The sequence below is a fragment of the Fomitopsis serialis genome (genome assembly GCF_022376445.1).
Source record: "Fomitopsis serialis strain Sig1Antser10 chromosome Unknown B0H18scaffold_1, whole genome shotgun sequence".
NCBI lineage: Eukaryota > Fungi > Basidiomycota > Agaricomycetes > Polyporales > Fomitopsidaceae > Fomitopsis > Fomitopsis serialis.
Window position 1 is genome coordinate 1,065,413 of NW_025954961.1, and position 26,101 is coordinate 1,091,513.

Below are 26,101 nucleotides of genomic sequence, written 5' to 3' on the forward strand. Positions count from 1 at the left end.
TAAGGGTGCACTTCGCACATGTGCGGCCGACCCCTCGTCGCAACGGCGTGCCCGTCGTGCAGCTATTGAAAGTGAGGTACAATTGTGTGAGCGTCATTAATCTTCCTGGCCAGTGACCAGCGGTTCCGGTGTTGCCCTGGCCCACTCGTATCCCGAGGGCCTTGAACTTCAGGCCGCTGGAACACGCATGAGACTGCACCATGACTATAGATCCGCCTGTGGATGCCCCGGCGGTCCGTAGACCAAGGAGCTCACCACATATGTTCGGCGACTGAAATTAGTCATTCGCTGGAAGTGCGACCTTGTCTCAACAGGTTTAAGACATACCAGTGACGGGCATACGGGTTGTGAACGAGAAACACTTTTGCTGTTCACTGTGAACCGACGGAGAAGTGATTATCCCGGAGCCCAGCCCATCAAGTGTCGCATCCCGATACGTGCGGGCAATTAACTATCGTTACCCAAATCGCCGGTGAGTTGTCATGAGCTTACTCTCTACTATCTGACATTGCCAATTGTGCTTTGTTTTTCAGCAGGATAAGAATAGGCTGAAGACCAATTACACACTTCCGGCCAGTGCGGCTGGAACACAACTTCAAACTTCACTACATTCATGACGGCTACCGCCGTCTAGCCTTGCTCAGACCACACCTCCGATATTTTGCCAGTCAAGAATTTGTCCAGTCCTATGTCGATGATGATTTCGAGGGAATCGCACGGTTCGTATAGTGTCTCCATATTCTTGAGTGAAGACCGATTACTAGTATTCACGGCACCAGTATACTTGCAAGGGGAAATTCAAGAAGGCAATGTAAACGGCCGATTCTCGCTACGACTTCTTCTTCCCTAATCCACGGCCCATCGGAAGAATACAAGAAGTAAGTGTTCCATTGTATCTCGCGTCCTGGAACACAATGTCGCCATGATTTTACCTGCATAGGCATGCCTGCCGATGGTTCGTCGTCTTCGCACTTCCCAAGCTCGCGGGCTCTTATGACGATCATCCCACCCTCCCTCGAGATTAGGACCCGTGGACCGTATCTGCTCCACGTTGGCGAAGATTTGGATAGATCGCCGCTTCGTGCGCATCACCATACGCCATACGCTAGGCCTGCTTACTTCCCAATGTCCGATCGGAGGTCGGGAGGAATGTGAGTGGCAGATAGCCTCGGCCTCCGACTTCTAGCGGTCATCCTCGGGAGCGGCATGTACTGTAAATGGCCGTATGGCTGCGTGCTGGGCCACAGGGTGAGTGTCCTCCTCAGTGGGTCGGATGGCCCGACTGAACGGAATCACATAGGTGTGTAGAGGGCAGACAGCTTGTCGAGACGGTGAACGTGACTAGGAGGTGACGCCCGTACGCCTGCATAGTCTAGACACGATCACTCGCGTATCTTAAGAGAACAACGTGCCCTTCTGCGCGGAATGTCCTCGATCTCTGCTATGGCGGGAACGACAAGCACGCACCGGATCGCGTGCCAGAACCGCTTGTAAATGTTTGGCTGTTGGTCAGTCTGTGGATCTGTCTCATGTTCACGACTACTCATGCTATACAGAATTTGCCACCAACCTTGAATGGACGGTGAGCTATGTTTACCGTCTGGCATCTTTCGCGGTTTCCCTGTCAGTGAGGACTGGTGTCTGGCGCATGGATATTTTCAGCTCATGCGACTCATGTCTCAGTCCACATCTCGATGAGATGCATCTTCGAGCTCGACTAGACAGTTGCCGCCATTGCTTGAAGGCGCTGGCCTAGGCATGCATCTGTCTGTATTTATGCACAGCGCGAAAGGGACATGCGTTACCAGACGTGATTTTACTGTGATGCGGCTGGTGCGTGGTGTCAGCCTTAAGCCGTGGCCACCGGGCAGTATATCGGGTTCATGAACTCACCGCGACATCGCCGTGCTAACTTCACCGCGTCGAGCAGGAGTAAAGCGCACGTTTTCAGGTACTGAAGTCCAAGCCCGAGCAGTCGGGCACCGCACCTGGTCGATGTATCGAGGCAAGTCTGTGTTCATGTGCACTGAAGGGATATGAATTGCATTTAACCTTTTGGACGTTCAAGAACGACGACGGTCAATACGCGCTGTGTGGCTGTTCCCTTCATCCAGACGGCTTTTAACGACCCGGTTCGAGCTTCCATCTCTGTTTCTGAACAGGGGGCATCCACATCTTATCAGTAGAATATACCGCATTGTCGCTATACGAGCTTATACTTTGGTACTACCCGAGTGTCTCACTGCCAGTGTACGGTCAGGTGTGTACGGTAAGCGTACGTCAACGTAGTAGGATGGTACGTCTTTCGATTGACTGATCTCTGTAGGCGTCATAACTGCGAAGAGCGAAAGGCGCGCCTCGAAATCACAATGTCAATATTAATTGCAAACGTTCCTGTGCGAGACCCATCTCAGCAGTGATAGTTGAAGTACTAATCTGTCGTATCATTTCCTCTAGTACCCATAATCGTCCAAATATTGATCATTTAGCTTTTGGTAATGTGCGAACGTCCCAAGTTTACGTCGTAGCCCGGGTCAGCCTGAGTGCAGAGTCGTACACCTAGTGAGTGGGTATCACAACGTCACGACTAGGCCGTTGAAAGCGCAACTTGATGGTCCTTCTGTATCAGGGATCCCTTGACGACGTGTCGGATATTTGATTCAATGTTCGAACCACCCGGCTACGTGACGACGTGTTCGAATTACTAGGAACTTCAGGTGGCACTGGCAGCCACAACTGCCGCCTCACGTTCCGGTTCATCGCCACATGCTCGCAATAGAACATCCACTCAGCCCAGCCTCGGCTTACACTCTCCGCCTTCCTCTGAGCCTTAAGTTAAGCTTCGATCTCATACATATGAATTTCATCGCTGCCGGTTCTGCTAGCGCAGTGGAACTTGGCAAAACCGCCGGTATGATCGTAACAGGTCGTATAGAATATAGCAGTGACAAATTACAATCGACCAACAATCGATCATGCCAATCATTGCTGCTGAACAATTCAACGTACAACTCAAAAGGAACACTGAGCGGTTACTACATCCTTTCAGTCAAAGGCGCGATGCAATCACTGCATGTGTGCCTAAGAATCACTGAAGAAGGCGCCAGCTCGGTGAGCAATCGGGTGCATCCTCTCGCTCCCGAGGCTTATACTGTATCTGTCCCAAGATCTGTCCCCATCATCGTTGCGGTGTGCCTGCCTTTTAATCCGGTCTGGCAATCGTTATCGACAAGCTACACTGCGGATGTTGCTATTCTGGTTTCCGTGCCGTCTCTTCTAACCTACGTATAGGCTGAAGTTGGGCCCTGTGCTCGCAAGAGCCTATCTGTACTGGCAGTATGTGACAACCCCTCGGCGAAGCATGATACTTCTGACATTTGCACATACTTGATCCGTCGACGGAATTTAGCCAATCAGCGGGGAAGCCTATCGGTGTGATCAGACTAATTGCAACGCTCTAGAGTCTAAGTATTCCTCCGCCGTACGCACAGACCTGGAGAATGAGACGTCGTCATGCAACCGGAGCTTCCTGAAATGATCAAGGTTACGCGTTTCAAACCCACTCGCTTGACCTTGAATACAATGTTATCTTCCTCCCAGTTGATCCCACTGAGCCCATTCAGATGTCGGAGGCATTGGTGTCGACGGTTGGGCCGTTTCAGTCAATGGTTGAATTTTCTCTGAACAGGTCTGCTAAGCAGCTTGGGAAAATGCTGAGCAAGGTCTCTGAATCCTGACAAAGCGTATACCACTTGAGGAACCGAAACTCTGAGTTTGATTATGATTTGATCCCGCGCCGAGACCATGCGCTGTCCGCCACGCATGGCATGCACTAGGATTAATTTCCGTACGGCATGGAATGGGTCTTGTACATTGCTGGCGTTTCGTTTGTTGCAGCGAACGGACAACGAAGCAGAAGAGGCTGGTAAATGCACAATGAGCAGTGGGACTAGACACGCCCGGTCAGGCCCCGGCGAACCCCGAAAGGAAGCGACGAGCGTTGGCAAGCTGCTGAGCTAATCGCAGTGTAACATTACTCGAAAATGGGCTCGAAATCCCAATTACCCTTTACTTGAGCACGCCCAGGTCCCGTCCAGCTGCAACGCACTGCTGCCAGAACACGGCTCAGGGTCGACCCTCCCTGCCCGTTCGTGGACCCACACGCTCTTCTGTTCTCTCAACACCGTACGCCTCCCGCTCGCTCGCTCTCCGGCATGCTGCAAACCGACGGCGAGCCTCCCAGCCCCGCACTTCCCCAGCAACCAGGGATCGTCCGTTCAGCTTCTTCTGGCCCCAACGGCGGCGCACCTGCTTGGAAGACCATCTTTCGGATTGGAAGCCAGTCGTCGAAGAAGCTTGCCGGCAGCATCACCCCTTGACCGTTGATACCGACGGCGCGTTCTACGCTGAGCCTGCCACCCTAACGCCTAACCCGTCGCTCACTCCCCATTCCATTCGTTCCCCCGATCAACGCTCGTCGTACACCTCCTCGAATACGCTGTCAAGCGACTCGAGCAAACCGATGCCATCCAAGACACCTCATCGGACACCCAGTACGCCTGCATACATGAATGGTCATCTAGACTCGAGTGATGTGCATCACTCGAATGGCCACGACGTGATGCGCACGCGTACCAAGTCAAAAGCTGAGAAGCCGCGTCTCTTTGGGCGAACGAAGCCACCCATGACTGCCGATCCAACCCATACAGGCTTCCCGACGATCACCCAACCCAGCTCGTCGAAGTCGGGCCCGCTTTCGCCCAAAGCCATTGGGGCGAACGCGTCGCGTTTCATTCGGCGCGTCGCGTCAGCGCCGAACGCGAAGGGTCTCTTCTTACGGACACCAGGGACCAGTACACGGAACGGTCTGCTGTCGCCTGGCGATCCATCACATACAGTCCATGAGAACGGATTATCTGACCAGGGGACGAACTCTCTGGAGACGGTCTCCTCCGCCTCCTCAAGAGGGTATCCGGTGCGCCTTCAACCGCATCGTGCATATAGCACGACATTCGTTAACGTATCCAAGACCAAGGATCGGGTGACCAATGCGCGCAATGGGGCAGATGGTCCGGGCAGGGTGGCTTTCCGAAGAACGTATTCGAGCCATTCTATCAAGGTCAAATCGGTATGTGTTCTAATGCCTCAATCTGTGCGCTATGATCTTTACTCGTGCGCAGGTGGAGGTTGGACCGCAAAGTTTCCAAAAGATCAAGATGCTGGGTCGTGGTGATGTGGGAAAGGTGTACCTGGTGCGAGAAAAGAAGACAGGTAAACTGTTCGCGATGAAGGGTGAGTACTTCACGTCATGGCTTCTGTTGCCGTTCTGAACACCGGTGGTAGTCCTGTCGAAGAAGGAAATGATAGAGCGGAAGAAGATCAAGCGAGCCCTCACTGAACAAGAGATTCTAGCGACGGCGAATCACCCGTTCATCGTCACACTCTATCACTCGTTCCAGTCGGAGCAGTACTTGTACTTCTGCATGGAGTACTGTATGGGCGGCGAGTTTTTCCGTGCACTGCAGTCAAGGCCAGGAAAATGTCTATCCGAAGACGCGTCCAGGTTTTACGCCGCAGAGGTTACGGCCGCTTTGGAGTACTTGCACCTCATGGGTTTCATCTACCGTGATCTGAAACCGGAAAGTGCGTGCTGTCTACTCAGGGCCGCAGCATGTGACTCTTGAAGGTTCTTGTGCTGAACGGTTTCTTCCCAGATATCCTCTTGCACCAGTCCGGACATATCATGTTATCAGACTTTGACCTCGCAAAGCAGTCTGGTGAACCTGGAGGCCGGCCCGCCACCATTCACCAGGTTGAGAATGGGGTACGACTGATTCTCATGGGACCGGAGTAAATCGCTGATCAGAGCGCAGATGCCTTTGATAGACACCCGGTCGTGTACTGCTGACTTCCGGACAAACTCATTCGTCGGGACGGAAGGTATGGCGCGCTTCTCTGGCAACTTTGTCTCGGCCCTGAGTGATAACGTCGCTGTCAGAATACATCGCGCCTGAGGTGATCGAATCCTCGGGACACACGTCCGCAGTCGATTGGTGGACACTGGGAATCTTGATTTACGAGATGATTGTGAGTACGCGGACTCGCTACGCGGGGAATGAACCCCGGTGCGGATGCTGACCACATGTCGCACCTTTCTGCAGTACGCGACGACGCCATTCAAGGGCGAGAAGCGTAACGACACATTCCATAACATCCTTCATCTGCCTGTGCATTTCCGGGATTCACCTAAAGTGACTTCGTAAGCGGATCTCCCTTTTCTGCGAGCCCATGTGCTCACTTGCGTCATTCCCCAGAGCATGCAAGGATGTTGTCACACGCCTGCTGGACAAGCGCGAGCTGACTCGTTTGGGAAGTATGACCGGCGCGTCAGAGGTCAAGCAGCACAAGTGGTTTGCCAAAATCAACTGGGGTCTCTTGCGGAATACGCAGCCACCGGTGAGCCTGACGTTCATATTTAATGGTGTCATCGGAATGGAGAAGCGCGCGGGCCCATTGGTTTCGCGGGAGACGTCACCGCCACCACGGTGCTGGGTAGCACTATTCCATTTTGGGACAAGCTGGAAATTTGCTGTCCCAGTACCAATACTGGTGGCCTTGGGAAGAAAAGCAGAACGGTCGCAGTCGAGGCCACTATAGCCGAGTCCTGTGCGCCTGATCGACCTTCCAGGGCCGCTAAATGCCGCTCCATTCTCATCCTATTATATCGATGTCTGCTATTGTGCTATTTACTGACTGGATCTTTCTCTTTTCTTCGTTGCTGCCCCCTCTGCGATTCCATCTCTCGGCGGTGCTCACCCTGTGCAACCTCGCGGACAACGTCACTTTACCGGTGTCCTGGACCTGCTTCGTGCGAACCTCGCGTCGGCACCGCTCTTCTTCCACTGGTGACTACGACACACTCTTTTAACCCGCCTCCGTATTCTCTCCGCACGGTGCCGCACGCAACAGATCGTGCCGACCGTTTCTAACGGCGTCGACGCTGTGAACTTCCGACAAATGCACGAATCGAGTTCGCTGCATCTCGAGAAGCAACACTCGCAGTCGCCCCAGGCCTCCCCCCGCCCCATGTCGGCTGCTCCTAGTGCTGTGTACGGTCAGCATCTTCCAATCCAAGGCGTCGCTGGTTCGGGTGTTCCAGGTACGCCGGGGCTACGCGGAGACGACGGCATGGACCCCCCGCCAGCAGCGGTCGACCTGTTTACCGGATTCTCCAGCATGACACTCCACTATGACGGCGACAGTTAATTACTCCTCGCGCGGGGCACGGGCCTCTGGGCTGAGGCGGAGACATGACGGGAGCCTGCGCGGGTGGGTATGTCCTGCCGTGCGGAGGCATCCGTGTTCCGTGCCTGGGGGCGCGCTTTCTGGTGTACATTGATTCGAGGCTCGGCGGGGACTCTGCTGTCATCCCTCGTCGGCCTGTGTTGCGCATTCATTGCTGTCTATGGTTATCGGATTCACCGTGGATGGATCTCTTCTTCCGATTCGAAACTTCCTGGTTGCGTTCGCGTCCGGGCTGTCAACGTCAGCGGCGGGCAGTGCGTGCTCACCCCCTCCACCCTCCTCCGCCCCGTCCCCCGCCTCCTGTCTGCATGGCGCGACTGCACCCCGGTCTGAGCTCGCCCTCTACCTCTTTATTCCCACCTTCATAATCCCGACGCCCGCCCTACCAGGGACACTCGAGACCTGTCCTGCCGCGCTGCCCGGTCCCGTACTGCATGGCTCGTTCGCATCTTCGTCTCTGCATCGCATTCAATTGTACATATACCATATGCATGTACTACCAGCACGTCCACTGCCGCTCATTCCCTGCAACCGCCCATCCTCGCACTCCTTTGGCATTCATTCATCACTGATTGGTGTTCTGTGGTCAACGGTCGCAAACGTCACGCAACTCATCCGTATCCGTATTCATATAACCATCGCTATTCTTCTGCTGCCCCGTCCGCCTCCACCCGCGTCTGCGCCGGCGGAGGCGGACGGCCGTACATATCCCCCTACCTGCCTATACATATTCACCCGCTACTTAGTTAGATCGGCTCCCGGTATTCGACGCACCAAAGGAAGTATATTAGGTTCCGTTCTATACCCGTGTGGTCTTTGCTGTACGTACGTACTCGAGGATGGATTAGGGTTAATGCGTGCTTGTTCGCTCGATCGGACAGCCGGACGGTGTGCTTATCGAGTGCAGGTCTCGCCGCCGGTCTCGCTGTGGCCGGGCCTGCAGACAGTGATATCAGACTTTCCGAGGGACAGACTGTACCCTGTCAGCTCGGAGCGTGATGAGAACAGGACGGGACGGGACAGGACAGAGGGCATGCCACGCGGGGAGATCAAGGTACGACTGCCCGTCGCCGACGACCGTCGAACGTCGACGTGCGGCAGCCTATCTGGAAGGCCGTCTGCCCAGTGCGCAGGCGGTGGTGATTGCACTGGCGGCTGAGCGGGCCCACTCAGTCCTCCCGTCAGGCGCGGCGGCACTCCGGAGTCGCTGGCAGCAGACAGATTGCGCACGCCCGTCTGCACTGTCCAACCGTGCAGTATACGCACCGAGTCCTGGGCTGTGGTACGGGCGCTGCGGTGGTGCCGTAGGCTGGCCCCTCCCGCGCGCGCGTTCACGCGCCGTGGTGACGCTGATCTGCTGGCCGGTCATCATTCGTGGGACGGATGCGGAAACCTGTGTCGCTGAATTGCGAGGGGCGGCGCGGGGCTTGTGTTAGGTTTGATCATAGAGTGCTGCGAACGCACTGGCACTGGTCTGCGCCGTGGTGGCGCGCGGCGCTAGAGCGCGCGAAGGATCATCGCAGCTGGAAGATGATTGGGAGTGCGGCCGGGCTGTGCGGGCTGTCCTTGTTTGCCTCGGATGGGATCGCGGGCAGCAGTGCTGGTGCGGGGGCACAGCGCGAGCACGCGGGCTGCGCACAAGGTTCGCGGAGGACGGCGAAAGGGGTACGTTGTTGTGCGATCTGTGTCTGGTTAGAGTTCGTAGGACGGAGGCAAAACGAGCGCGCGTGCGGGAAACGTGCGAAGAAGCCGCGGGGAGATGTGGAGCTCTCCGAGGTCCTGGCCGCGCGAGCCAGTGGCGGCGACGGTGGACGGAGGCCCAGGGGCTCATAGGCCTACAGACAGCGGCCCTCCCGCTGGGAGATCACAGGGAGAGTTGCCGGAGGCCGGTGACGGGACGCAGGAAGGGCTATTCATAATCGAATTCATTCGTCGTGCAGGTTGCCTTCCGCGTTTGGGCTGGCCGTTGTCAGAGCCCATTGAGATCGAAGGCGTATGCCGGCATGCGCGATGATACCTAGCGTGCCAGCCCGAAGAATGCTCCTGACTCACGCCTCCTGCGTCACGGCGCGTCCATGGGCCGTCCCGTCTGGGCTCAGAGTGGGAGTTGCGGTGAAAAGGGAGCGCAGGAGTGGCGCGGGGCGAGCACGCGTGCCGCTGGACTGACGAGACGGGGTAACGGGCGAGTACGTACAGATTACGGGTCGCTGGGCTTTGGGGGCGCTAGCGCGTTCATAGATCATATCTTGGTTCATTCAAGGACGTCGAGCTTCGAGGGTCGCGACACCCGGCATTCAAGCACGCGTGCGTCTCGAGACTCGAGTGCACGCTGGCAGTGGTGCTATACAACGGGAGGGGACGCGCGCGCTGACACTGGCATGGTGAGTGGACATGCGAATGGGGGATGGGCCGGAATGGAGGGCAGGCGCCTGGTGCGGGGAATCGAGGTGCCCGCGGTGCTTGGTTGGGCTGCGGGCGGCAGGCGGAGGGTCGGGCACGCGCTGGCGGCGGGCCGCGTCGCGTCGGTGGCGGCAAATCTGGGCGATCGGAGAAGCGTTGGCGTGGAGGGTCAATCGGCTTGTGGCGCAGAAGGCGGGGGCGCGGACACTGCATCGGCGGCGTGCGCGCCTGTGTCGCGAGCCGGCGGTACGCGCGAAGAGCAGGCACGGGAAGCGCGTTGTGGGCGTCCTCCTTCGGGGGCGGGCGGCGGGCGAGCGTGCTGCCGCCACTCGCTGGCGGCGCGCGGGACCCCGAGAGCGGGGACGAGGGTCTGTGGGAACGGCGCGCGGGGACCCTCGAACTGACCCCCACGCAGCCAATGGGGACCCCGGCGCGGCTCTGATGGGATGTGGCGATAGGGCTGGTGGGGAGTGCCGACGGGCACCTGCCCGATCGGGCGCGCGCGTTCGATCAGAGATGGGCTGCGAAGATTCCGGCGGAAGAACCTTGCGTGCTGCGCCCCCCGGGGAGTGCTGGCGACGGCGGCCTGGTGCTGGGGGTCTGTGGCGGGCGATTCCGTGCTCGGTGCAGGCGGTAAGTCCACCGTTGTCCCACAGACAGTCTGTCCCACACCGCGCACTCTACAAATACGTTCCGCTGCCACCCATCCTCCCCCGTCTTCTCGCGCCGCGCCAATTCAAGTCTGGCGAATCCTCGCCCTCCCGCAGCTTCTCCTCTTCTCGCCTGCACGCTACCGTCTTCTTCGTGCATCCCTCCCTCCAGCCATGGCTGATCTCTACCCCCAGACCTACTCCAACCGCCAGCCCTCCTACCACCGCCAGGACCAGCAGCAGTACCCCGTCCAGAGCACCCAGGGCATCGTCTACCCCCAGCTCCTCAACACCTCCCAGCCCGCCCCCGTCTCCGATGACCACCAGTCCCCTCCCCGCAGGAGCAGTCCGCGTCCCCCACGCGTGAGTCCGACTCCCCCAAGCACGATACCCCGCCCGCACAAAAGTCAGAGAACACCCCGCAGCAGCAGCAGGCTGCCAAACCACAGGCGACGTTCCTGACCAAGCTTTACGCGTAAGTGGCACCCCGCCAGCTCGCCCTCCACGCGCCCTCACCACTGCGCCCTCAGCCTCCTAGAACGCCCCGAAAACCACCACATGATCCGCTGGGACCCAGCAGGCGAGCACATCATCGTCGAGCGGCCTGAGCAGCTCGCGTTGCACGTCCTCCCGAGCGTATATCGCCAGTCCCGCTTTGCCAGTTTCTCTCGGCAACTCAACGTGAGCCGCACCGACCGTTTAGCCTTCCCCGGCGCGTCGTTGATGCGCTCGCTAACACCTGTCAATGCTGTCATGCAGATCTACGGTTTCATGCGCAAGGTCAACCTTCGCAACGTCGATCCCGCCATTGACGACCCCGACGCGAGCACTTGGTGTACGTTACTCTGTTATACACGTGACCCCGCTGGCATGGTACTCATCCCCGACGTCCCCGACGTCCCCAGCACACCCGACCCTGAACCGTCACTCACCTGCGGAAGTGGTCGCCAACTTCAAGCGTCGCGTCCCCCCACGTCTCCCCAAGCCTCGCAAGCGTGACAATGAGGTACCCGCCATTCCGCCGTCTCGACCGCCACTCGGTACGAAAAGTATCTCACCCTATTGTAATCCACTTAGACAAATCTTTTGTCCAGATACCGGCGGACGGCCTCGTGGGTTTTCGTCTCCAGGCTCCTTCACGCCTATCGGTCAGGCGGGCGCACCGAGCTGGTCCTCTGGTTACGCGCGTGGAACGCTGCCTCCATTGACGGTTCCCTCAGATCCGCCAATGTCGTCGCACGCCATGTATTCGCACTCGTCTCACATCACGCACCCCATAACGCCCACAGACGATACCCCGTCCTCAGCGTCCTTCAGCCCGATGACGTACCAGAGTGCGCCGCGCGACGCGATGATGCTGCCGTCACCGTCGTCGCAATACCCATACACAGAGCAGACGAGTAACAGCTGGGGCTTTTCGCCCACGAGCACGTCAAGTCATTCGTCCGGCAGCTTGTCTAGCTTGCTGAACCCGAGTACGAACATGAACGGCGGCTACTCAAACGCGTCGCGCCCAACCCCGCCGGCCATTAACACGCACTCGTCCTACGGTAGTGTTCCCATGAGCCGAGGCCACTACAGCGCCGGTGGCTTGTCGCCTGACAGCAGGCCGACGTCGGGGTACTCTGTGTCGTCGATGTCATCGATGCCGGACGCGTACGCCGAGTCCCCCAACACTATGGCCACCACGACTACTCGAGACCCAACTCTAGCCATCACCCGTCGTCCGCTCGGCCGTTGACGCCCTCGTCTTCGAGGCCGCCATCTTCAAAATCATATAACACGAGTTCGCTGAGTATCCGGAGAGCGCGAAGGCACAGCCAGGCGATGCATCCCTATCCGTCTCCATACGGTGAGCACCCGCCGTTGTCGGCAGGATCTGAGCGACCTTCGAGCTCGCCACAGCCTGATGAACACCCGGGCAACATCACGCGGGTGCGGAGCATGATACAGCTCAACTCGACGGATACGTATGGCTTTAATCCGGCGCAGGCCGACTTCGCGTATGGGGCAGTAGATGACGGGCATGTGTCGCACCACGGCCACGGGATGTACGTGAACACGGGACGAAGCGTGAGGCCGTCGACATCTGCGTCAAGCCTCTCGACATCGAGCTCGGCGGCGAACACGCCGGGAGGCGACGGGTTTGGGCCTGGGGCGGGCGAGGCGGACATTAACCGATGTGAGTAGTTCGTCCGCTCTGTGCGCGACGCGCAGCGCTGGAGGCGCGGCGGTGGACGGTCGCTGACTTGGCGTGCTTTTTTTTCTCGTTGTGGTTGTGGTTGGACATTAGTCTCACCCGACTTCGGCTTCGTACAGATGAACGAACACCTCCCGCACTACGCTAAGGGCGAGATGTAGGTCTGCCCGCGCGCGTGCGCCACTCGGTTGTCGGCCCCGGTGTCATGTCGAGCGTGTGTGGCGGGGCAGGGGGCGCCGTGACGTCTCGCTTGCAAGTGATCGGCGGGGGAGTGGCTGGGGGCCACGGAAAAGGTCTGATCGCGGTGCCGGGAGCATCTGCCACTCTGTCCTCTGTCTCACATCTCTCCATCTCTCCATCTTTGTTCGCTCGTTCATTCATCACGATCATTTGACAAGGACTCGTACCGGTGGCTGGTTTGTCGCTTGCCCATATCTCGGTCTTTCCATCTCTCACTCTGCTTTGCAAAGCTGTTCGCTGTATTCGTTAGTTGCTTTCGCCTCCTCCTTACTCGGTCCCTGTACAATGCTCCACCGTCTTTTCTTCTGGTAATTCGCGCTGCCATGTATATATCCCAGATACCAAGATGCGCATTGATATCCTCCTTCTGGCTGTGAGCGACGTGATTTACGCTGGGGCATCAGCAGCCCCGGCGCGCGTGCATTGAATGGAATGCAATATGTGCATGTCAATGGGGAGACAGTGCGGCCGTGGATGTATCGGCGCGATCATCATAGAACGCTGGGAGGCTTCTGCTGTGGCCTGTTCAGTAGACTCATGCCAGCTGCTGCATGCTTATCCAACTCCGCGGGAGCATCTGACCGGAGGGTCCGCCGTACGCGTGCAGCATTTCACATCGCGTTCTGTTCCGCTTTGGGGGGCATAGCCGTACTGAGACGAGGCGCGCAGCAGCGTTTACGGCGGTTGCTACTTACGCGAGGCGGGCGCGTCCGCTGACGCGAATGTAGCCATGCGAGCTCGACACGGCGGGTGCGCCCGATATGCGCCTAGCGGGTGGGTGAAAATGGCGACGAGAGCGAGCGTCGCGGAGATGGAGGGGACGATGGGGGACTGGGGGGGCGAACGATCAGGCGGCTCGCGTGGCGGGCGGTGGCTGAAGATGGCGCCGCGCGATGCGATTGCGATGTGTGCGTGCGCGGCTCTCCTGCGTGATCGCGTCGATTCCTCCATCCTCTTCCGGCCCAAATCCGTCCACTGCCCTGCCTCGGCCGTCCCACTTCGGCCACGTCCGTCCAATCACGCGTCCTTTTGAGGCCCTGATACGGACCGCCGCCCATGGCGGACGCAGAGTCCAAGTGCAGAGGCTCATCAGCCAGTGCAGCAAAGCAACCGGTCAGTCTGCCTGTCGTCGTGTAGCGCCGGGTGCGTGCCGTCATACCAAGTGCTCATTCCGGGTGCAGATGTCGACGCGAAGGTGGACGCGCTCGCGAAGCTGCAGGTCGAGTTTGAGAATGGCGCGGAGGTGCGTGTGCGGACGCGTTCGTCGTGCAGCAGCCTCACCCGAACGCGACTTGCGTAGATCCCGGACGCGGACGCGACCCTCACCGTGTTCAAGGCCTGCCTCAGGACCGCAAACCAGCATCTTTCTACGGCGACACTGACCGCGCTGCCCCCGCTCCTTCCCCTCCTCGTCGCCCGGCATACGCTGACGCGTTCAACGTCCAACGTGCCCAACTCGCCCACGACGTCCACATCCTCTACGAGCCCGTCCGCCGTTGACGCGCATTCACTCCGCCAAGTGCTCAGCGCATTCTTGCCCTCAGGCGGGATCATCGAACGTCTCGGCGACAGCAGGGAGAAGTCGCGAGAGAAGGCGCGCGAGGCGCTCGTACTGCTGGGCGGGTTCGCGTTCCGGAGTGGGGGGACGAGTGCGATGATGAACCGGTCGCGCGAGGGGAAGGGCCCCGAGACCCCCATGCAGATTTTCGAGAAATATTTCAGGGAGCTAGGGCTCGCGAGCAAGGTGTGGAGGGTGCGCGAACAGGTACGTCTCAGTGCTCTGTTCATGTTCCGGATGTCTGACAGCAGCAAACGCTGTGGGTGTCCATAATCTCTGCTTCATGGCGCGGTGGAGTACAGGCCGTGCTGACACTCGTGCACTTGCGCCGCGCGCACCACCTCTTTCCCATCCGGGCATACCTTCCAGCGCTCGTCGAGGCCCTCGAAGACACCGACGGGAATGTGCGTGAATGCGCGCGGCAGTCGGTCGTCGAGCTGTTCACGGGGCCCGGCGTGACGGATGCGGCTCGGGCGGACCTCAAGAAAGAGATGACGAAGAAGGGCGTGCGTAAGACCATCGTCGACAGCGTGCTCTTGCGCGTGCTCGCCGGCGGCAGCGGCGGCGCGAGCACCCCGGGCACCATGAGCGACGCGGGCTCGGAGAATGGCGACGCGGCCCAGAAGGAGTACGTTCCCCCGAGCATCGCACTCATGAATCGCCGGCCGACGCAAGCTGCCGTTGCTGGCCTCCCGCGGACTGCGAGTCAGAGCAGCGTGGGCAGTGCGCCGCGGCCTGCAAGTCGGTCCGCGATGGTGTCACCCCCGCCCGTTGACAGCCCTATTGCTGCCTCCGCGAGCGGTTCAGATGTGAAGCCCGTTTACGTGAGTGACATGCGAGGGGTGTTTCTGCTTTGATTACCGGGGCTGATCACGCATATACTCAGGTTGCATCGGTGCACGACCTTGAGAACGAATTTGCGTCCATGCTCAGACACTTTGAGGTGGGTAACCTGCCAGCACACAACTGGTCTTTGATCTGATCGCCTTTCGGCTTCCAGGGCAGGGAGAACGAGCACAATTGGGCGGCTCGTGAACAGTCAGTCCAGCGTGTGCGCGGATGCTCAAGGGCGAAGTCCACACACGTTTCCATGACGCGTTTTTGTTCGGATTGAAGAATAGCTTTATCAACGCATCCCTCAAAACGGTACCTTTTGTTCGCACAGACACAATCCGCTGACCGTGCTGACACTCCGTCAGCTTGCCAGTTTACGTACAACGGTCGCCGTGAACACGTGCATGCTGTATTCGGAGCTCGCCGTCGCGCTCGGCGCCGACCTCGATCCGTGCTGCGAAGTGCTGTACTTGAATCTCCTGCGAATGGGCAGCCTGACCAAGAAAATAACAGCACAGCACTCGCAAGACACCGCGGACACAATTATGGCCCACGTTTCAGCTCAACCCCGGTTCGTGATTCCAACGCTGTGGAATTGCATGCAAGATAAGTCCGTTCAGATGAGACATTACGCCCTTGGACATGTACAGGTATATCTTGATGTGCACGGAGCACGCGCGAAGCATGCCATCGAGTCTAGCGGCGGCGTGGACCACCTTGAGAAGACCATCAAGAAAGGCCTGGGAGACCCGAACCCCAAGGTTAGGGATAATGCTCGGAAAGCGTTCTGGGCCTTCGAAAGCATCTGGTCAGAGAAAGGTGCGGCCATCTTGAACACCTTAGATTCGACGGCGAGAAAGCAAGTGGAGAGGGCATGTCCTAATCCTCATGCTGTCGCCGCTCTTTCAACGACGGAAACTCCCAAGCCGAAAAAGAGCAGCGTCGCGGCGGCCATTGCTGCTACACGGGCGAAAGCGAAGGCCAATGCCGCCGCGCCTCCAAGCCTGCGCCATCAGGCCACGAGCACCTCGCAAGCTGTGCGAGCGATGTCACCAACCGGCAGGCACGATATGTCCCCTCCATTGACCGCGAGTACGTCCATGGGCAGCGTGCGCGCCACGTCTCCGACAACTCGATCTCCACCGAGATCGAGAATTATTTCGGGCACCATGTCGCGGTCCGTCAGCTCAGGGACCACTACGTCTTCACGGCCGCGGACTTCTTCTGGTCAACCTCCCCCGGCTTCGCCGCCGTCTCCCACTCCTGGTCCCGGTTCCGCGTTTCGCAGGCGCGCATCGTCTCCGCTCGTCGTCCCCCCTTCACCACCGAAGTCACCTCCGAGTAGTCAGTCTGTATTCCGGCGAGCGGTGCACACAGCATTGCCTGCGTCTCCGCCTTCCAGCTCGGTAATCACATTCACCGACCCTGCACATAAGCCAGGGCGGCCAGCAGCTGCTGTGCCGTTGCCCCGGGAGTCATTGTCAATAGCAGGCATGCACGGGCATCCTGGCACTGAGGAAGAGTCCCTGCTTTTAGCCATGAAGATCCCGATCCCTGAAGATAGCGACTCCGATATGGACGAATCCGTCAACCTGCTGTCGTTCTCGGCGCCCTACGAAATGTATCCTCCCATTCCAAAGCCAAGGGCTAATTCCCAGGCTGCGTCTTTCTCACCAAGATCAAGTAGCTCGCGGCCTGGGCCGTCCAAGGCACTGTCTACGTCTACCAACTCTCCGCCGTCCAGCGCGCCGCAAGTAATCGTCGAGGATGCGCTTCGTGCCCGCGCAGAGCAAGCAGAGAGCGCGGCGGAACGCCTGCTAGAGCTCGTTGAGCCGGAAGAAGACGGTGTTCACGCGTCGCCGATCCCCGCGTCCTTGATGAGAGGTGCTATGGGTACGCCTCGAACGAAAGTGAGGACAGCGGGTCCCAATAGCGCCAAGGCGCCATTGTCGCCGCCACGAACCCCTGTCAACAAGACCGCCGCAATGTTGAAGCAAGCTGCGCTTCTCCAGGATAGTCCAGCTGCAAATGGCAAGAGCGCAAACGTATTCAGCATGGTGAATGGCACCGATACCGCCACTGAATGGTGGAGGAAACGGACTTCGCGTGAGACTACTTGTTAGCAGTGCCTTCTGACGGGAAGACTGACGTTCTGTTCATCGCCAGTCATCAAGTCTGCGAGCCCTCTATTGGGTCATGAGGATGCGGATCGTGAGCGAGAACTGCAAGGGTACATCTCCGCGCTTGAAGACGGTTCTGCAGATATCCCCGCGCTGCAGAACATGGCACTTCTTTGTACCCAAATGGCCGTGATTGAAGTTTCCTCGCCGACAAGCCCGGACCTCGCCGCGTCTCCCACGCCTTCACCCGTCGTGCTGGGCAGCTCGAATTCCTTGCCATCTCTTGCTAAGAGCTTTTGGTTCCAACACAAAAACCTCGACCACTTGTTCGATGCTCTCATCAGCTACTTGAACCCGACTCAGGTCAGTGCGACCAATGATGTAGACGTTCGCTTGCTGATCGCGAGTCATCAATGTCGTACAGGACGAAGAGAAGCTGCAGTATGGTCTCATTGTACTGTGGGAAATGATAGTGAACCAGTGGCCGCTTCTCGAAGGGAAGGAAGCCGGTATATTCTCCGTGCTTCTTCAAGTCAGGTATTGCGCTCGGGCGAATGTAGGTGGCATACGTCATCGAGACGTCTGCACTGCTAAAGCCCATGCTCGTAGGTCATGCAAGCCACGAACATGTTCCGAGATGCCCTCGCGGTGCGTGTCGACGCTGTATATGGTCTGACGACTTTGCATGCGTGCGTGCGTGCGTTCCGCAATGCAACTCCGCCGGATTCATCGAGCGCGGAGATCAAAGATGGGACATATGCGTTCGGACTCGTTGCTTTGGGCAAGTTCATCCTCCGTTTGCCAGCAGAAGTACTTGAGGAAGAGTTGCCACGGCTTCGTGCCACGCTGATATCCGTGAGTATCTATCTGGCAACTCAGGCTGTTGTCAGATTGATTAACCTTCACATAAAAGGCGTCCGATCACACCTCCCTCACGGTCCGTGAGGCAGCTGCCGCTGCTATCATCGCTGCACAGCTCGTCTTGCGTGATGAAGCTCATCTGTTCGCACTCCTTGACGGGTTGCCAGATGGCAAGAAGAATCTGCTGACCTACCTCTTCGATAAGCATGGCTGCAGAGACACCTCCGAAACCCTTGGACCCTCGCGGACGGAGAAACTCGAGCGAGAGATGCGACGATTGGACAACCGCACGAATACGCCACCACGGCCTCCTACCACGTCCTCTGACAGCTAGATCGATGGTCTGTCAAGTCAAGCCATCCTCAGCATCCGGTATAACCGCGTTCATCTTGTTCTTCCCTTATAATACCCATACCTACTGTTATGCACTCCCTCGGCCATCTTTCGTTCCGGATATGATGATCGGAAGGACATGCAACGACTGTCATGATAGTGAATGATATGCCAATCATGAACCCCAATGAAAAACGCATCTGCTGGGAGATGCCCAGAGCTGCTCGGAGCTGCGCGCGTCGTCGAAATGTGCCCGAATCTGCTCGGAGCTGCTGACAGCTTACAGCAAAGTCACCAAATGACAGCTTGTCAACGCGTTAACTCATCGTCATTAGAGCTTAGTGCCTTTTGCCTCTGAGTTGGGGCTGTAGCCTTCCGATATCGCTGTCGAGTCTGCCGCCTTGCGTTAAGCACTTACGGTACCACTGCGCGGTGCGCATTATAACACTAACGTTCCCGCCCGCTCTGGTATGACGTAATCTCTTTGCAGCGACGGCGGCCGTCGTCGACATCCTGCCCCTCCCTCTCATGCTCTTACTACCACCACCACTTAGTGTGCAATTGCCCGCTGCTTGTCTACCGCCCGCCCGCTCGCCCTGCTGTATGCCCGTCTCATCCGCTTACGTGTCTCTTCGCTCGCCCACGCATCTTTTTACTTGCCACGCGCCTTCTTGTCTGCCCGCACACCTCCTTGCTTGCCCGCCCGCCTCCTTGGAGTCTGCCTCGCCCGCACGTCTCGCTCACACTTTAGCTGACCATCCACTCGTCTGTTCGTTCCCTAGCTGGCTTCGTGCGAGACCCGTGAACATCGTTGTAAGGATCGCTGGCGCGCCGAGCAACGCGATCTGTGTCCCGTAAGTATTTGTGCACTTGCCCGCCCCTCTGCACTCGCTCGCCCGTCTCCATGCTCGCTCGCCCGTCTCTGCCAGTGCGCTCCGCCGCCCGTCGACCCGACTACAGAGAGCAGAGACGATGCTGAAGATCGGCGAGCGGGCTTACCCTGTGGATCCCTCACGCGACCCGCGAAGACAGAGACGCTGCAGCAAAATAGCCGCGCCGCGGCCGCTCAACGTCGGGCAAGACGACGATCCGCTCGCCCAGCAGATGGTTGCGCTCAAAAAGGAGGAGGCAGCACACGGCGGCAGAGTCAGTACCAGCCACAGGGCGCGTATCCGACTTCCAGCCCATCGCCAACGAGACGGGACGCCACGGCGAACAAGCTGTCGCCGCCGCCAGACGGATCGAGCCGGAGTGGTCGCAGGAACTCGGTCGACTACCGTCGCTCCGCGGAGATCGTCGCCGGCGCGCCGCCAGCTTTCGACTGGCGTTCGACGTCGCCAAACCCGTACCCGAAGCACATGCTCCCGCCGTTAAATGTAGGTCCATCGGAATTTGCCCGTGGAGGAGATTCTGCACGACTACGAGCAGTCATTCCCAGGTGAGCGCAAGTCCACTGGCATAAGCCGGCTGGGTAATCATCCTGGGAGTGTTATTGGGCTGCCAGGGCAGGTCCGAACCCCAGCCAGAGCCAGATACTACAGTCGACGAGGTTTATGAGCGGCCAGGCCGGCATTGGTGCACAGGGACGCAGTCCCAGATCGCAGCCATTCGCGCCGCCATCGCGCAGCACTGAACGGTGCCCCGCCCCCAGCACTCGACGAGATGGCGAGCAGGTACCAACTGCCGCCGCTACGCATCGCGATTCGTAAGGCGAACAAGGTGTGTGCGAGCTCGATTGAACTGAGTCAGCAGGAGCCGGTCGCGTTGGCGGACCAAGGCAAGAAATCCGAGGTGAAGAAGTGAAGCGCAACGGTCAAGACTCGGAAACGTCGGCAAGCGGCCAGCGCATGCGAGTGAGACGAAGGCGTGAAACGGGCGCGAGTGCGGTATGCAGGGTGCGGGCGGGCGCTGTACGCAGGAAGCAGGTGGGCGTGGTATGCAGGGTGCGGGCGGGGTGGTCGGGCAGGAGGCGTACGGGGTGGTCGGGCGGGGGCGCATGGGCAAGGTATGCAGGGGGCAAACTTGGTATCGCGTGCGGGGTGTCGGTGCAGGCAGGCGCGGTACGCAGGGTGCGGGCGGGCGCAGTACGCAGGGTGCAAGCAATATGTAGACGGACACTCGATAAATGTATTCTTTTTCTGGCAACTAGTGCAATACAGGAGCATCTAGCAATATGCCCGGATCTGCTCCCAGCTGCATACGAGTGATTTTCACGCTCAGAGCAGCTCCGAGCAGTTTGAAAAATGCGAAAAGTCTAAATTTCTTGCTCCAGGCTGCTCGGAGCTGCTCGCAGATGTTCTTTTCACAGCAGCCCCACCGAGCAGCTCCGAGCATCTCAGAGCATCTCCCAGCAGATGCGTTTTTCACTGGGCATGAACCTCACGCTGATAGCGCTGAAGAGCGCGGGATTGCAAGTGTGTGCTGAGCGCTATGAAAGGCGTGGCCCTTATGTTAGTTGAGCGTGGAATGAGGTGGCATGATATGCATATGAGATCCCAACGTGCGACCAATTGTGCACGCCCATCGGCCTCGTGTTGCAAACGAGACAACCACGAATCATTGGCCACAGGTTTCAAGTAGACCGGTCCTAGCTTAGCTGTCCACTCGGGTCCAGCCTTGAAATTTGTAACACCTTCCAAAGTCCAAACATCCAGGGAACCGTTCTACGCGCTTTCCTGTGGTCCCGCGTCTAATTGCTTGTAGTACAATCCTGTCTACACGTATGGCGGCTGCATGCGATGCTTCCGTGCTAATCAACGGAGGCCTTGACTCATGTGGCGCTGTTCACTGAGACTCATTGAGTACAACTCACGTCTTCATAGCCTCAATGCAGGATCCCATCTTCCGCCTGGGACCCCAATCTCAGGATCGGGGTGAGAGAGATGCAGTGCGATACCGCCAGCGCCCTTGTACGACTGCGGTAAGCCTGAGTCAATGGCCACTGAGTACAGTAACGCATCGGCGAAGAGGACGAATTCGAACATAGCGCCTGAGAAGATCCCGAGGCAAGTGCCCCGAAATGCTTCCGCATCAATTAATCTCGGTGTCCTCAACGGACGCATGGAATCGGAAGCCATACTGTACTTAGCTAGGACCGGTCGAGAGATACACGCGTCCTGCTCCACTGGACAGGCCAAATGACTCTAGCGATAATGGGTATGGTCTGCTGGCCAAGTCATGAGACTGACAGCAGGGGGAGGGCGCTCCGCCCGTGTCTCTCACAGCTGTCCTGCCCGCGTCGAGACCGCTCATCGAATGCATGCATTGAGGATGAGGCTGAGAGGTGGAGATCTGCATGAGTAGCCGACAGTTGAGATTTGGGCATCATGCGTTCTGCAGCGCCCTCGCGGGAAATGCAGTCCGTGACATACAACGGAACTCGGCACTAGAGCGCAGCGAGAACCTCCACCTCGGAGTTTGCGTACAGACAGGAATAAGCACAGTGGACCGTAGACATCGCACGGATACACCCTAATCAATTTCAATCCGCGAAGGTGTGGTACCACGCCGCGCGACGACGGATACGTGTCCAGCGCCACCGGCTTGATGAACAATCTCAATCGACAGTCTCACTCGGAGCTCAGGCTTGCGCGCGAGACAAAGAGACACCGGTCCCGGAATTGGCTAGTCCGTGTGCAGAAAGGTACAGCCCCGCCATAAACCTGGACCTACAACGCGATCACGTGATTCATAGTGTCCCCCGCGGAGACTCAGAGCATGCTTCGCCGGTCTCTTGATGTAAGATTGTAAAATGCTAGATGCGACATGCAACTAAGGGAAAGCGTCAGCTGGATTACTGAATATCACAACATGAGACTCACATGATTACACAATATGTAGTACAGTGCCACTGACGACGTGCGCCCCGACATCGTTATGGACCGTCTATCCGTACGGCAGACGTCATGATGCCTTGACTCGTGGCAACGGATCCCGGAGCAACCTGGGGCGCGACATCGGTGGGTTTCGCAGCTTGCAACTGCACCAATCGCGGGGGCACAAACTTGGACGCGCGGAAGCGCACCTTCCTTGGCCATTCCTCCTTGCTCACGAGCAGACGTCGGCGTTTGTCGCGCATATATACGTCCTTCCCGTTCCACACCCGTCGGCCGAGCCTCTCCTTCATACGTTGCGTCACGCGCCCTACTGCGTCCGCGATCCTCTGCTCGAGCTCTTGCAAAAGCTGCAAGTCTTTGCGGATGATGACTAAATGACGGTTGATGTCGAAGGTTTTTGGTGGGGTTGGGGAAGAGGGTGCGGGGGTGGAGAGGTCGACGTTGAAGTAAGGCATGGGCGGGACGTGCACGGTTTTGTCGACGACGTTGTCGGAAGCTGAGGAAGGGGTGAAGTACGAAGAGAACACAGCAGACGAAGAAGATTCGGCGGAAGCATTCGATTCCTCCGAAGATGATGAAGTCACGTCCTCTGTGCCCGAAGCTGCAGCAGATTCTTGGCGGGCAAGCTCGTCCGCAAGCCTCCACCATCGCAATCTCCGCTCGTAGTACCTGATGTGGTTCTTCTTCAGCTTGATCACCTGGCCCGTCTTGTAGAGCGTCCAGCGCATCAGCTCCAGGTCCCTCTGGCGATTGGCCAGGCCGAAGACAGCGAGGATCATGCTGCGATTGACGGCCATATGCGGACCGACGACCTCGGAACGAGGCATTCGGACGCAGGCGATCCGGACCTTTCTATCCACGTCCTTCTCGTACCGGATGGCCTGCAGCAGGTAGTGCCGCGCCATCGCACCACACCCCGCTCGCGCCAGATGTTTCAAGAGTAGGTGGTATGTCATCGTGTTTGGTACGGCATATGGTGTTTGCCAGGGCGCGACCTGGGGGTTGGACACGCCAAAGTCGTCCTCCTCATCTTCGTCGTAGGCGGGAGAGGTCGTTGCGGATGTTGTGGGAAGAGGCGTCGAAAGAACTTCAAACGCTTGCACTAGTTTTGATACCTCGCATAGCCTTCCGAGAAAGTCCACGGCGGTGGTGAGTGCTGCTGTCGAGAACGGTACCGTGGGCGGGGCTGCTTCGGCCGAGCTGTTAAGGACGGAGACCGACGATCCTTGCTCCTCGGCACTGGATGATTGACCCCACAACTCTAATGGTGGCCGGTCGGGGAATGAAAGGTCGACGCCATATGCTACCTTCAGGAGCTTCTCGAAGCCTTGTAGGTCGGAGGTCTCCTTGAGTATACGGACGACCAGGTCAACGTTCACGGACGTGTACGGCAACCTCTTCTCTTGCATCTCCGCTTGCAGTTGCATGCAGAGAGCCGTCACTTCGCTGACAAGCCCAGCGCGTAGGTCCGGGGCACACGGCAACGCTAAGCGGTGACACAAGGCCTGCAGACATAAGCCATACGTTTGGGGTGACTTCACCAGCCCCATTCGACCGATCTCCTCCATGACCTTCATCGCACCCGTATGATCGCCCACCGCAGCAAATTGCTCTAAGATGAAGTGATAGTCATCGAGGCTAGGGGTGAATCCCGCGGAGCGCATTTGTCGGATGATGGTCTTGAACCGCGCCTCGTCCTTGTGCACCTCCCTGATCGTCGCTCGGGGAGTGAATTTTCTTGCAGAAAGAATTCTTTGCTGAGCAGCAGGTAGCGTGCAACTCCGAAGCACTTCCTGGTGGACCTCGAGAGGTAGCTTGTCGTGACGGAAGTATGGTAGCAGGTCCGCGTAGCGCCCCCAGACTAGGCTAGGGTCTGGACGCGAGCTCCTGGTGAGAAAGCGAAGGTTGGCAAGCTTGCCTTGGGCAGCCTGGCTCATCGCGTTTACACCGCTGCTTTCGGCGACCCCCAGCTCCGACAGCGAGATGGTTCCAGCAAAGTGGCATGGTGTGCTAGTATGGAGTCGGCGGCGAGTGGGATGCGCGGTGGGCTTGGAAGCTGCACTGGACAGACCGAGTCGTCCGAGCGAACATTTGGACATGGCAGGACGACGAGCGAGACGGTAGGGCAGGCGTCGACGGTGCCGCCTCGTTCTCCTCAGTGCTGGCGGCGACCGTGTTGGGCGTCTGTGTGGATGCGCGCTCGCCACCCAAAAAATTGGCACGTGGCCGATCTCTTCGATCGGTGGCTGCAGGATCGGGGCGGCGTCTGGAACGCCTCGCGGCTACTTAGGCTCTGTACCACCACATCACTTGCACGTCCATACACTCCTGGTATTGCAGAATTCATAGTCCTTTCCATACAAGAAGCCTCTCGATTTCCTGGTGTGTAGGCAAGCTGTCCATCGGCACCTTATCCAAGACCTTCTGCCAACTATCACCCAACGCCTCTACATAATCTTCCGGTCTTGCCCTGAACGGTGGACCCATACCCTCTGGTTGGTCAATAATAGGGAAGAGTAGCGTCACAAGATAGCCCCCCGACTTGACAAGTGCAGTCATTTGGTGGCCCCACTCTCCGCGCCGTCGCGCCGCAAGGCCACAAAGAAGCTACGACGGATTGGCACGACCACTTCGACGATGGAGAGATGTTTGATCTTACGTGTAGTCGTATATCAGATCATACGGTCCGTTCTCCGCGGAAAAGTCTTGTATCTCTAGCTTTACTTTCGCTGAGGCGGAATGGCTCCACGAGTCTACGAACCTGCGTTTCTCTCCATTAGCTCGCGCTATTTTTGACACGACTTCTCGCTCACTGCTTAGCGATATCTACGGCGACGGGCGAGACATCGATGGCCAGTGTCTCATATCCTAGTTCCGACGCGATGGTAAGTGCGTCGTATCCCTGGAAAATGTCACCGTGGAGGACTGAATCAAAAGTAGTATGTGCAGAGTGGTCTTACCCTGCCGCATCCGGGGACAAGTGCCTTCCCCGTCGCCGGTAGGTCCAGCCCGCCGGAAGCCAGCAGTGATCGCAGAAGTGGCTGCGCTTCTCCAGCATCCCACGGCGTCACTTCGTGCTGCCTTTAGCCATATGTGCAATCGCCGCTGAGTCCCGTCCCATCGAAGCTGGCAGAGGGATTTACCAAGCTTTGTCCCACCCATCGACCGGATCTTCCTTGATGAATCCGCGTAACTGCGCCCAGTGGCTGGATTGCGACAAGATCTTCTCTGTGATCTCGGACATAACGTCCATGGGCGCAGCCAGAAGAGTCGACGCGTGGATCTCGCTCAGCGGTGAGTTGCTTATATGGTGGCGATAGCTTTAGGTTCGGGCTTATCAATGCTACCAGGCGGAAGCGTATAAGTGGCAGGCGAACGCGTATAAGTGGTCGGCCTCGATCAGCGATCACCAAATAACGTTCGGTCAACTTCTTCGGAACTGTCCAGCGAAGGGGCTGGCCGGCGACATCAGTATTTGTAGGCAGCGCGAAGAAGTGTTCAACGTTCATCCACGGTACTGTATCTCGAAGAGGGGACAACGTTATGTTTCGCCACCTGCTAAGTGCATGGTGAAACTCACTGTGGATAGATAAGGGTTTCACCGTAAGTTTGATGTCCAGGCTCCTGCTGTACGCATGCAGACTATGAATGTGCCCGTCCATTGTAGGGATAATAACAGCGTCGTCAACAGCGATTGTGTGCAATCTTTTGATCACGGCTCTGTGACGCGTCCCTAGCATGCGCGGCAGCATGCTTTCCGCACG

The 26,101-nt window shown here is 58.1% G+C and overlaps 9 protein-coding genes across 9 annotated transcripts; 7 read left to right on the plus strand and 2 right to left on the minus strand.

The window, feature by feature from the left end:
- Positions 1–4,372: 4,372 nt before the first annotated feature.
- Positions 4,373–7,593, plus strand: B0H18DRAFT_967017 (Pkinase-domain-containing protein). Its single transcript, XM_048043387.1, has 10 exons — positions 4,373–4,975; positions 5,030–5,128; positions 5,181–5,292; positions 5,344–5,643; positions 5,715–5,824; positions 5,874–5,940; positions 5,999–6,087; positions 6,162–6,259; positions 6,315–6,456; positions 6,970–7,593. Exons 1-10 carry the CDS (start codon positions 4,523–4,525, stop codon positions 7,264–7,266), a joined length of 1,767 nt encoding a protein of 588 aa, XP_047901225.1. The 5' UTR covers positions 4,373–4,522; the 3' UTR covers positions 7,267–7,593.
- B0H18DRAFT_14212 (uncharacterized protein) lies at positions 7,122–8,576 on the plus strand. The gene has a single exon (XM_048036838.1). It carries the CDS (start codon positions 7,466–7,468, stop codon positions 8,462–8,464), a length of 999 nt encoding a protein of 332 aa, XP_047901226.1. The 5' UTR covers positions 7,122–7,465; the 3' UTR covers positions 8,465–8,576.
- A 1,622-nt stretch (positions 8,577–10,198) lies between these two features.
- On the plus strand, positions 10,199–13,163 carry B0H18DRAFT_967021 (HSF-type DNA-binding-domain-containing protein). Its single transcript, XM_048043388.1, has 7 exons — positions 10,199–10,718; positions 10,836–11,036; positions 11,115–11,190; positions 11,261–11,395; positions 11,450–12,020; positions 12,056–12,537; positions 12,649–13,163. The coding sequence occupies exons 1-7, from the start codon at positions 10,530–10,532 to the stop codon at positions 12,714–12,716; spliced, it is 1,722 nt and encodes a 573-aa protein (XP_047901227.1). The 5' UTR covers positions 10,199–10,529; the 3' UTR covers positions 12,717–13,163.
- A 416-nt stretch (positions 13,164–13,579) lies between these two features.
- On the plus strand, positions 13,580–18,685 carry B0H18DRAFT_1091145 (clasp N terminal-domain-containing protein; the record flags this gene model as incomplete). The annotated part of the gene is made up of 12 exons (XM_048032284.1): positions 13,580–13,703; positions 13,977–14,038; positions 14,096–14,560; positions 14,656–15,177; positions 15,240–15,296; positions 15,354–15,402; positions 15,429–15,499; positions 15,553–17,293; positions 17,354–17,670; positions 17,732–17,863; positions 17,917–18,162; positions 18,221–18,685. The coding sequence occupies 12 exons, from the start codon at positions 13,580–13,582 to the stop codon at positions 18,500–18,502; spliced, it is 4,068 nt and encodes a 1,355-aa protein (XP_047901228.1). The 3' UTR covers positions 18,503–18,685.
- Positions 18,686–19,094: 409 nt separating this feature from the next.
- Positions 19,095–19,581, plus strand: B0H18DRAFT_967035 (uncharacterized protein). The gene has a single exon (XM_048043389.1). It carries the CDS (start codon positions 19,105–19,107, stop codon positions 19,357–19,359), a length of 255 nt encoding a protein of 84 aa, XP_047901229.1. The 5' UTR covers positions 19,095–19,104; the 3' UTR covers positions 19,360–19,581.
- On the plus strand, positions 19,253–20,066 carry B0H18DRAFT_14324 (uncharacterized protein). The gene is made up of 2 exons (XM_048036842.1): positions 19,253–19,939; positions 20,006–20,066. The coding sequence occupies exon 1, from the start codon at positions 19,474–19,476 to the stop codon at positions 19,873–19,875; it is 402 nt and encodes a 133-aa protein (XP_047901230.1). The 5' UTR covers positions 19,253–19,473; the 3' UTR covers positions 19,876–19,939; positions 20,006–20,066.
- On the plus strand, positions 19,755–20,424 carry B0H18DRAFT_967036 (uncharacterized protein). The gene is made up of 2 exons (XM_048043390.1): positions 19,755–19,939; positions 20,006–20,424. Exons 1-2 carry the CDS (start codon positions 19,860–19,862, stop codon positions 20,208–20,210), a joined length of 285 nt encoding a protein of 94 aa, XP_047901231.1. The 5' UTR covers positions 19,755–19,859; the 3' UTR covers positions 20,211–20,424.
- A 1,726-nt stretch (positions 20,425–22,150) lies between these two features.
- B0H18DRAFT_14343 (uncharacterized protein) lies at positions 22,151–24,501 on the minus strand. Its single transcript, XM_048036845.1, has 2 exons — positions 22,323–24,501; positions 22,151–22,272 (listed from the first exon to the last, which is right to left on the minus strand). The coding sequence occupies exon 1, from the start codon at positions 24,434–24,436 to the stop codon at positions 22,376–22,378; it is 2,061 nt and encodes a 686-aa protein (XP_047901232.1). The 5' UTR covers positions 24,437–24,501; the 3' UTR covers positions 22,151–22,272; positions 22,323–22,375.
- A 179-nt stretch (positions 24,502–24,680) lies between these two features.
- Positions 24,681–25,581, minus strand: B0H18DRAFT_1081091 (S-adenosyl-L-methionine-dependent methyltransferase; the record flags this gene model as incomplete). Its single annotated transcript, XM_048031332.1, has 6 exons — positions 24,681–24,910; positions 24,965–24,966; positions 24,997–25,080; positions 25,151–25,239; positions 25,298–25,418; positions 25,481–25,581. The coding sequence occupies 6 exons, from the start codon at positions 25,579–25,581 to the stop codon at positions 24,681–24,683; spliced, it is 627 nt and encodes a 208-aa protein (XP_047901233.1).
- Positions 25,582–26,101: the final 520 nt, after the last annotated feature.

Coding starts and splice junctions, on each gene's coding strand:
- B0H18DRAFT_967017 (XM_048043387.1), top strand. CDS start 4,523: ATGCCATCCAAGACACCTCATCGGACACCCAGTACGCCTGCATACATG. Junction 5,129..5,180: donor ATTCTATCAAGGTCAAATCG/GTATGTGTTCTA, acceptor ACTCGTGCGCAG/GTGGAGGTTGGACCGCAAAG. Junction 6,457..6,969: donor TGCGGAATACGCAGCCACCG/GTGAGCCTGACG, acceptor CGCACGCAACAG/ATCGTGCCGACCGTTTCTAA.
- B0H18DRAFT_14212 (XM_048036838.1), top strand. CDS start 7,466: ATGGTTATCGGATTCACCGTGGATGGATCTCTTCTTCCGATTCGAAAC.
- B0H18DRAFT_967021 (XM_048043388.1), top strand. CDS start 10,530: ATGGCTGATCTCTACCCCCAGACCTACTCCAACCGCCAGCCCTCCTAC. Junction 10,719..10,835: donor GCAGTCCGCGTCCCCCACGC/GTGAGTCCGACT, acceptor TTTACGCGTAAG/TGGCACCCCGCCAGCTCGCC. Junction 11,191..11,260: donor CCCCGACGCGAGCACTTGGT/GTACGTTACTCT, acceptor CGACGTCCCCAG/CACACCCGACCCTGAACCGT.
- B0H18DRAFT_967035 (XM_048043389.1), top strand. CDS start 19,105: ATGCCCGTCTCATCCGCTTACGTGTCTCTTCGCTCGCCCACGCATCTT.
- B0H18DRAFT_14324 (XM_048036842.1), top strand. CDS start 19,474: ATGCTGAAGATCGGCGAGCGGGCTTACCCTGTGGATCCCTCACGCGAC.
- B0H18DRAFT_967036 (XM_048043390.1), top strand. CDS start 19,860: ATGCTCCCGCCGTTAAATGTAGGTCCATCGGAATTTGCCCGTGGAGGA. Junction 19,940..20,005: donor CTACGAGCAGTCATTCCCAG/GTGAGCGCAAGT, acceptor TTGGGCTGCCAG/GGCAGGTCCGAACCCCAGCC.
- B0H18DRAFT_14343 (XM_048036845.1), bottom strand. CDS start 24,436: ATGTCCAAATGTTCGCTCGGACGACTCGGTCTGTCCAGTGCAGCTTCC.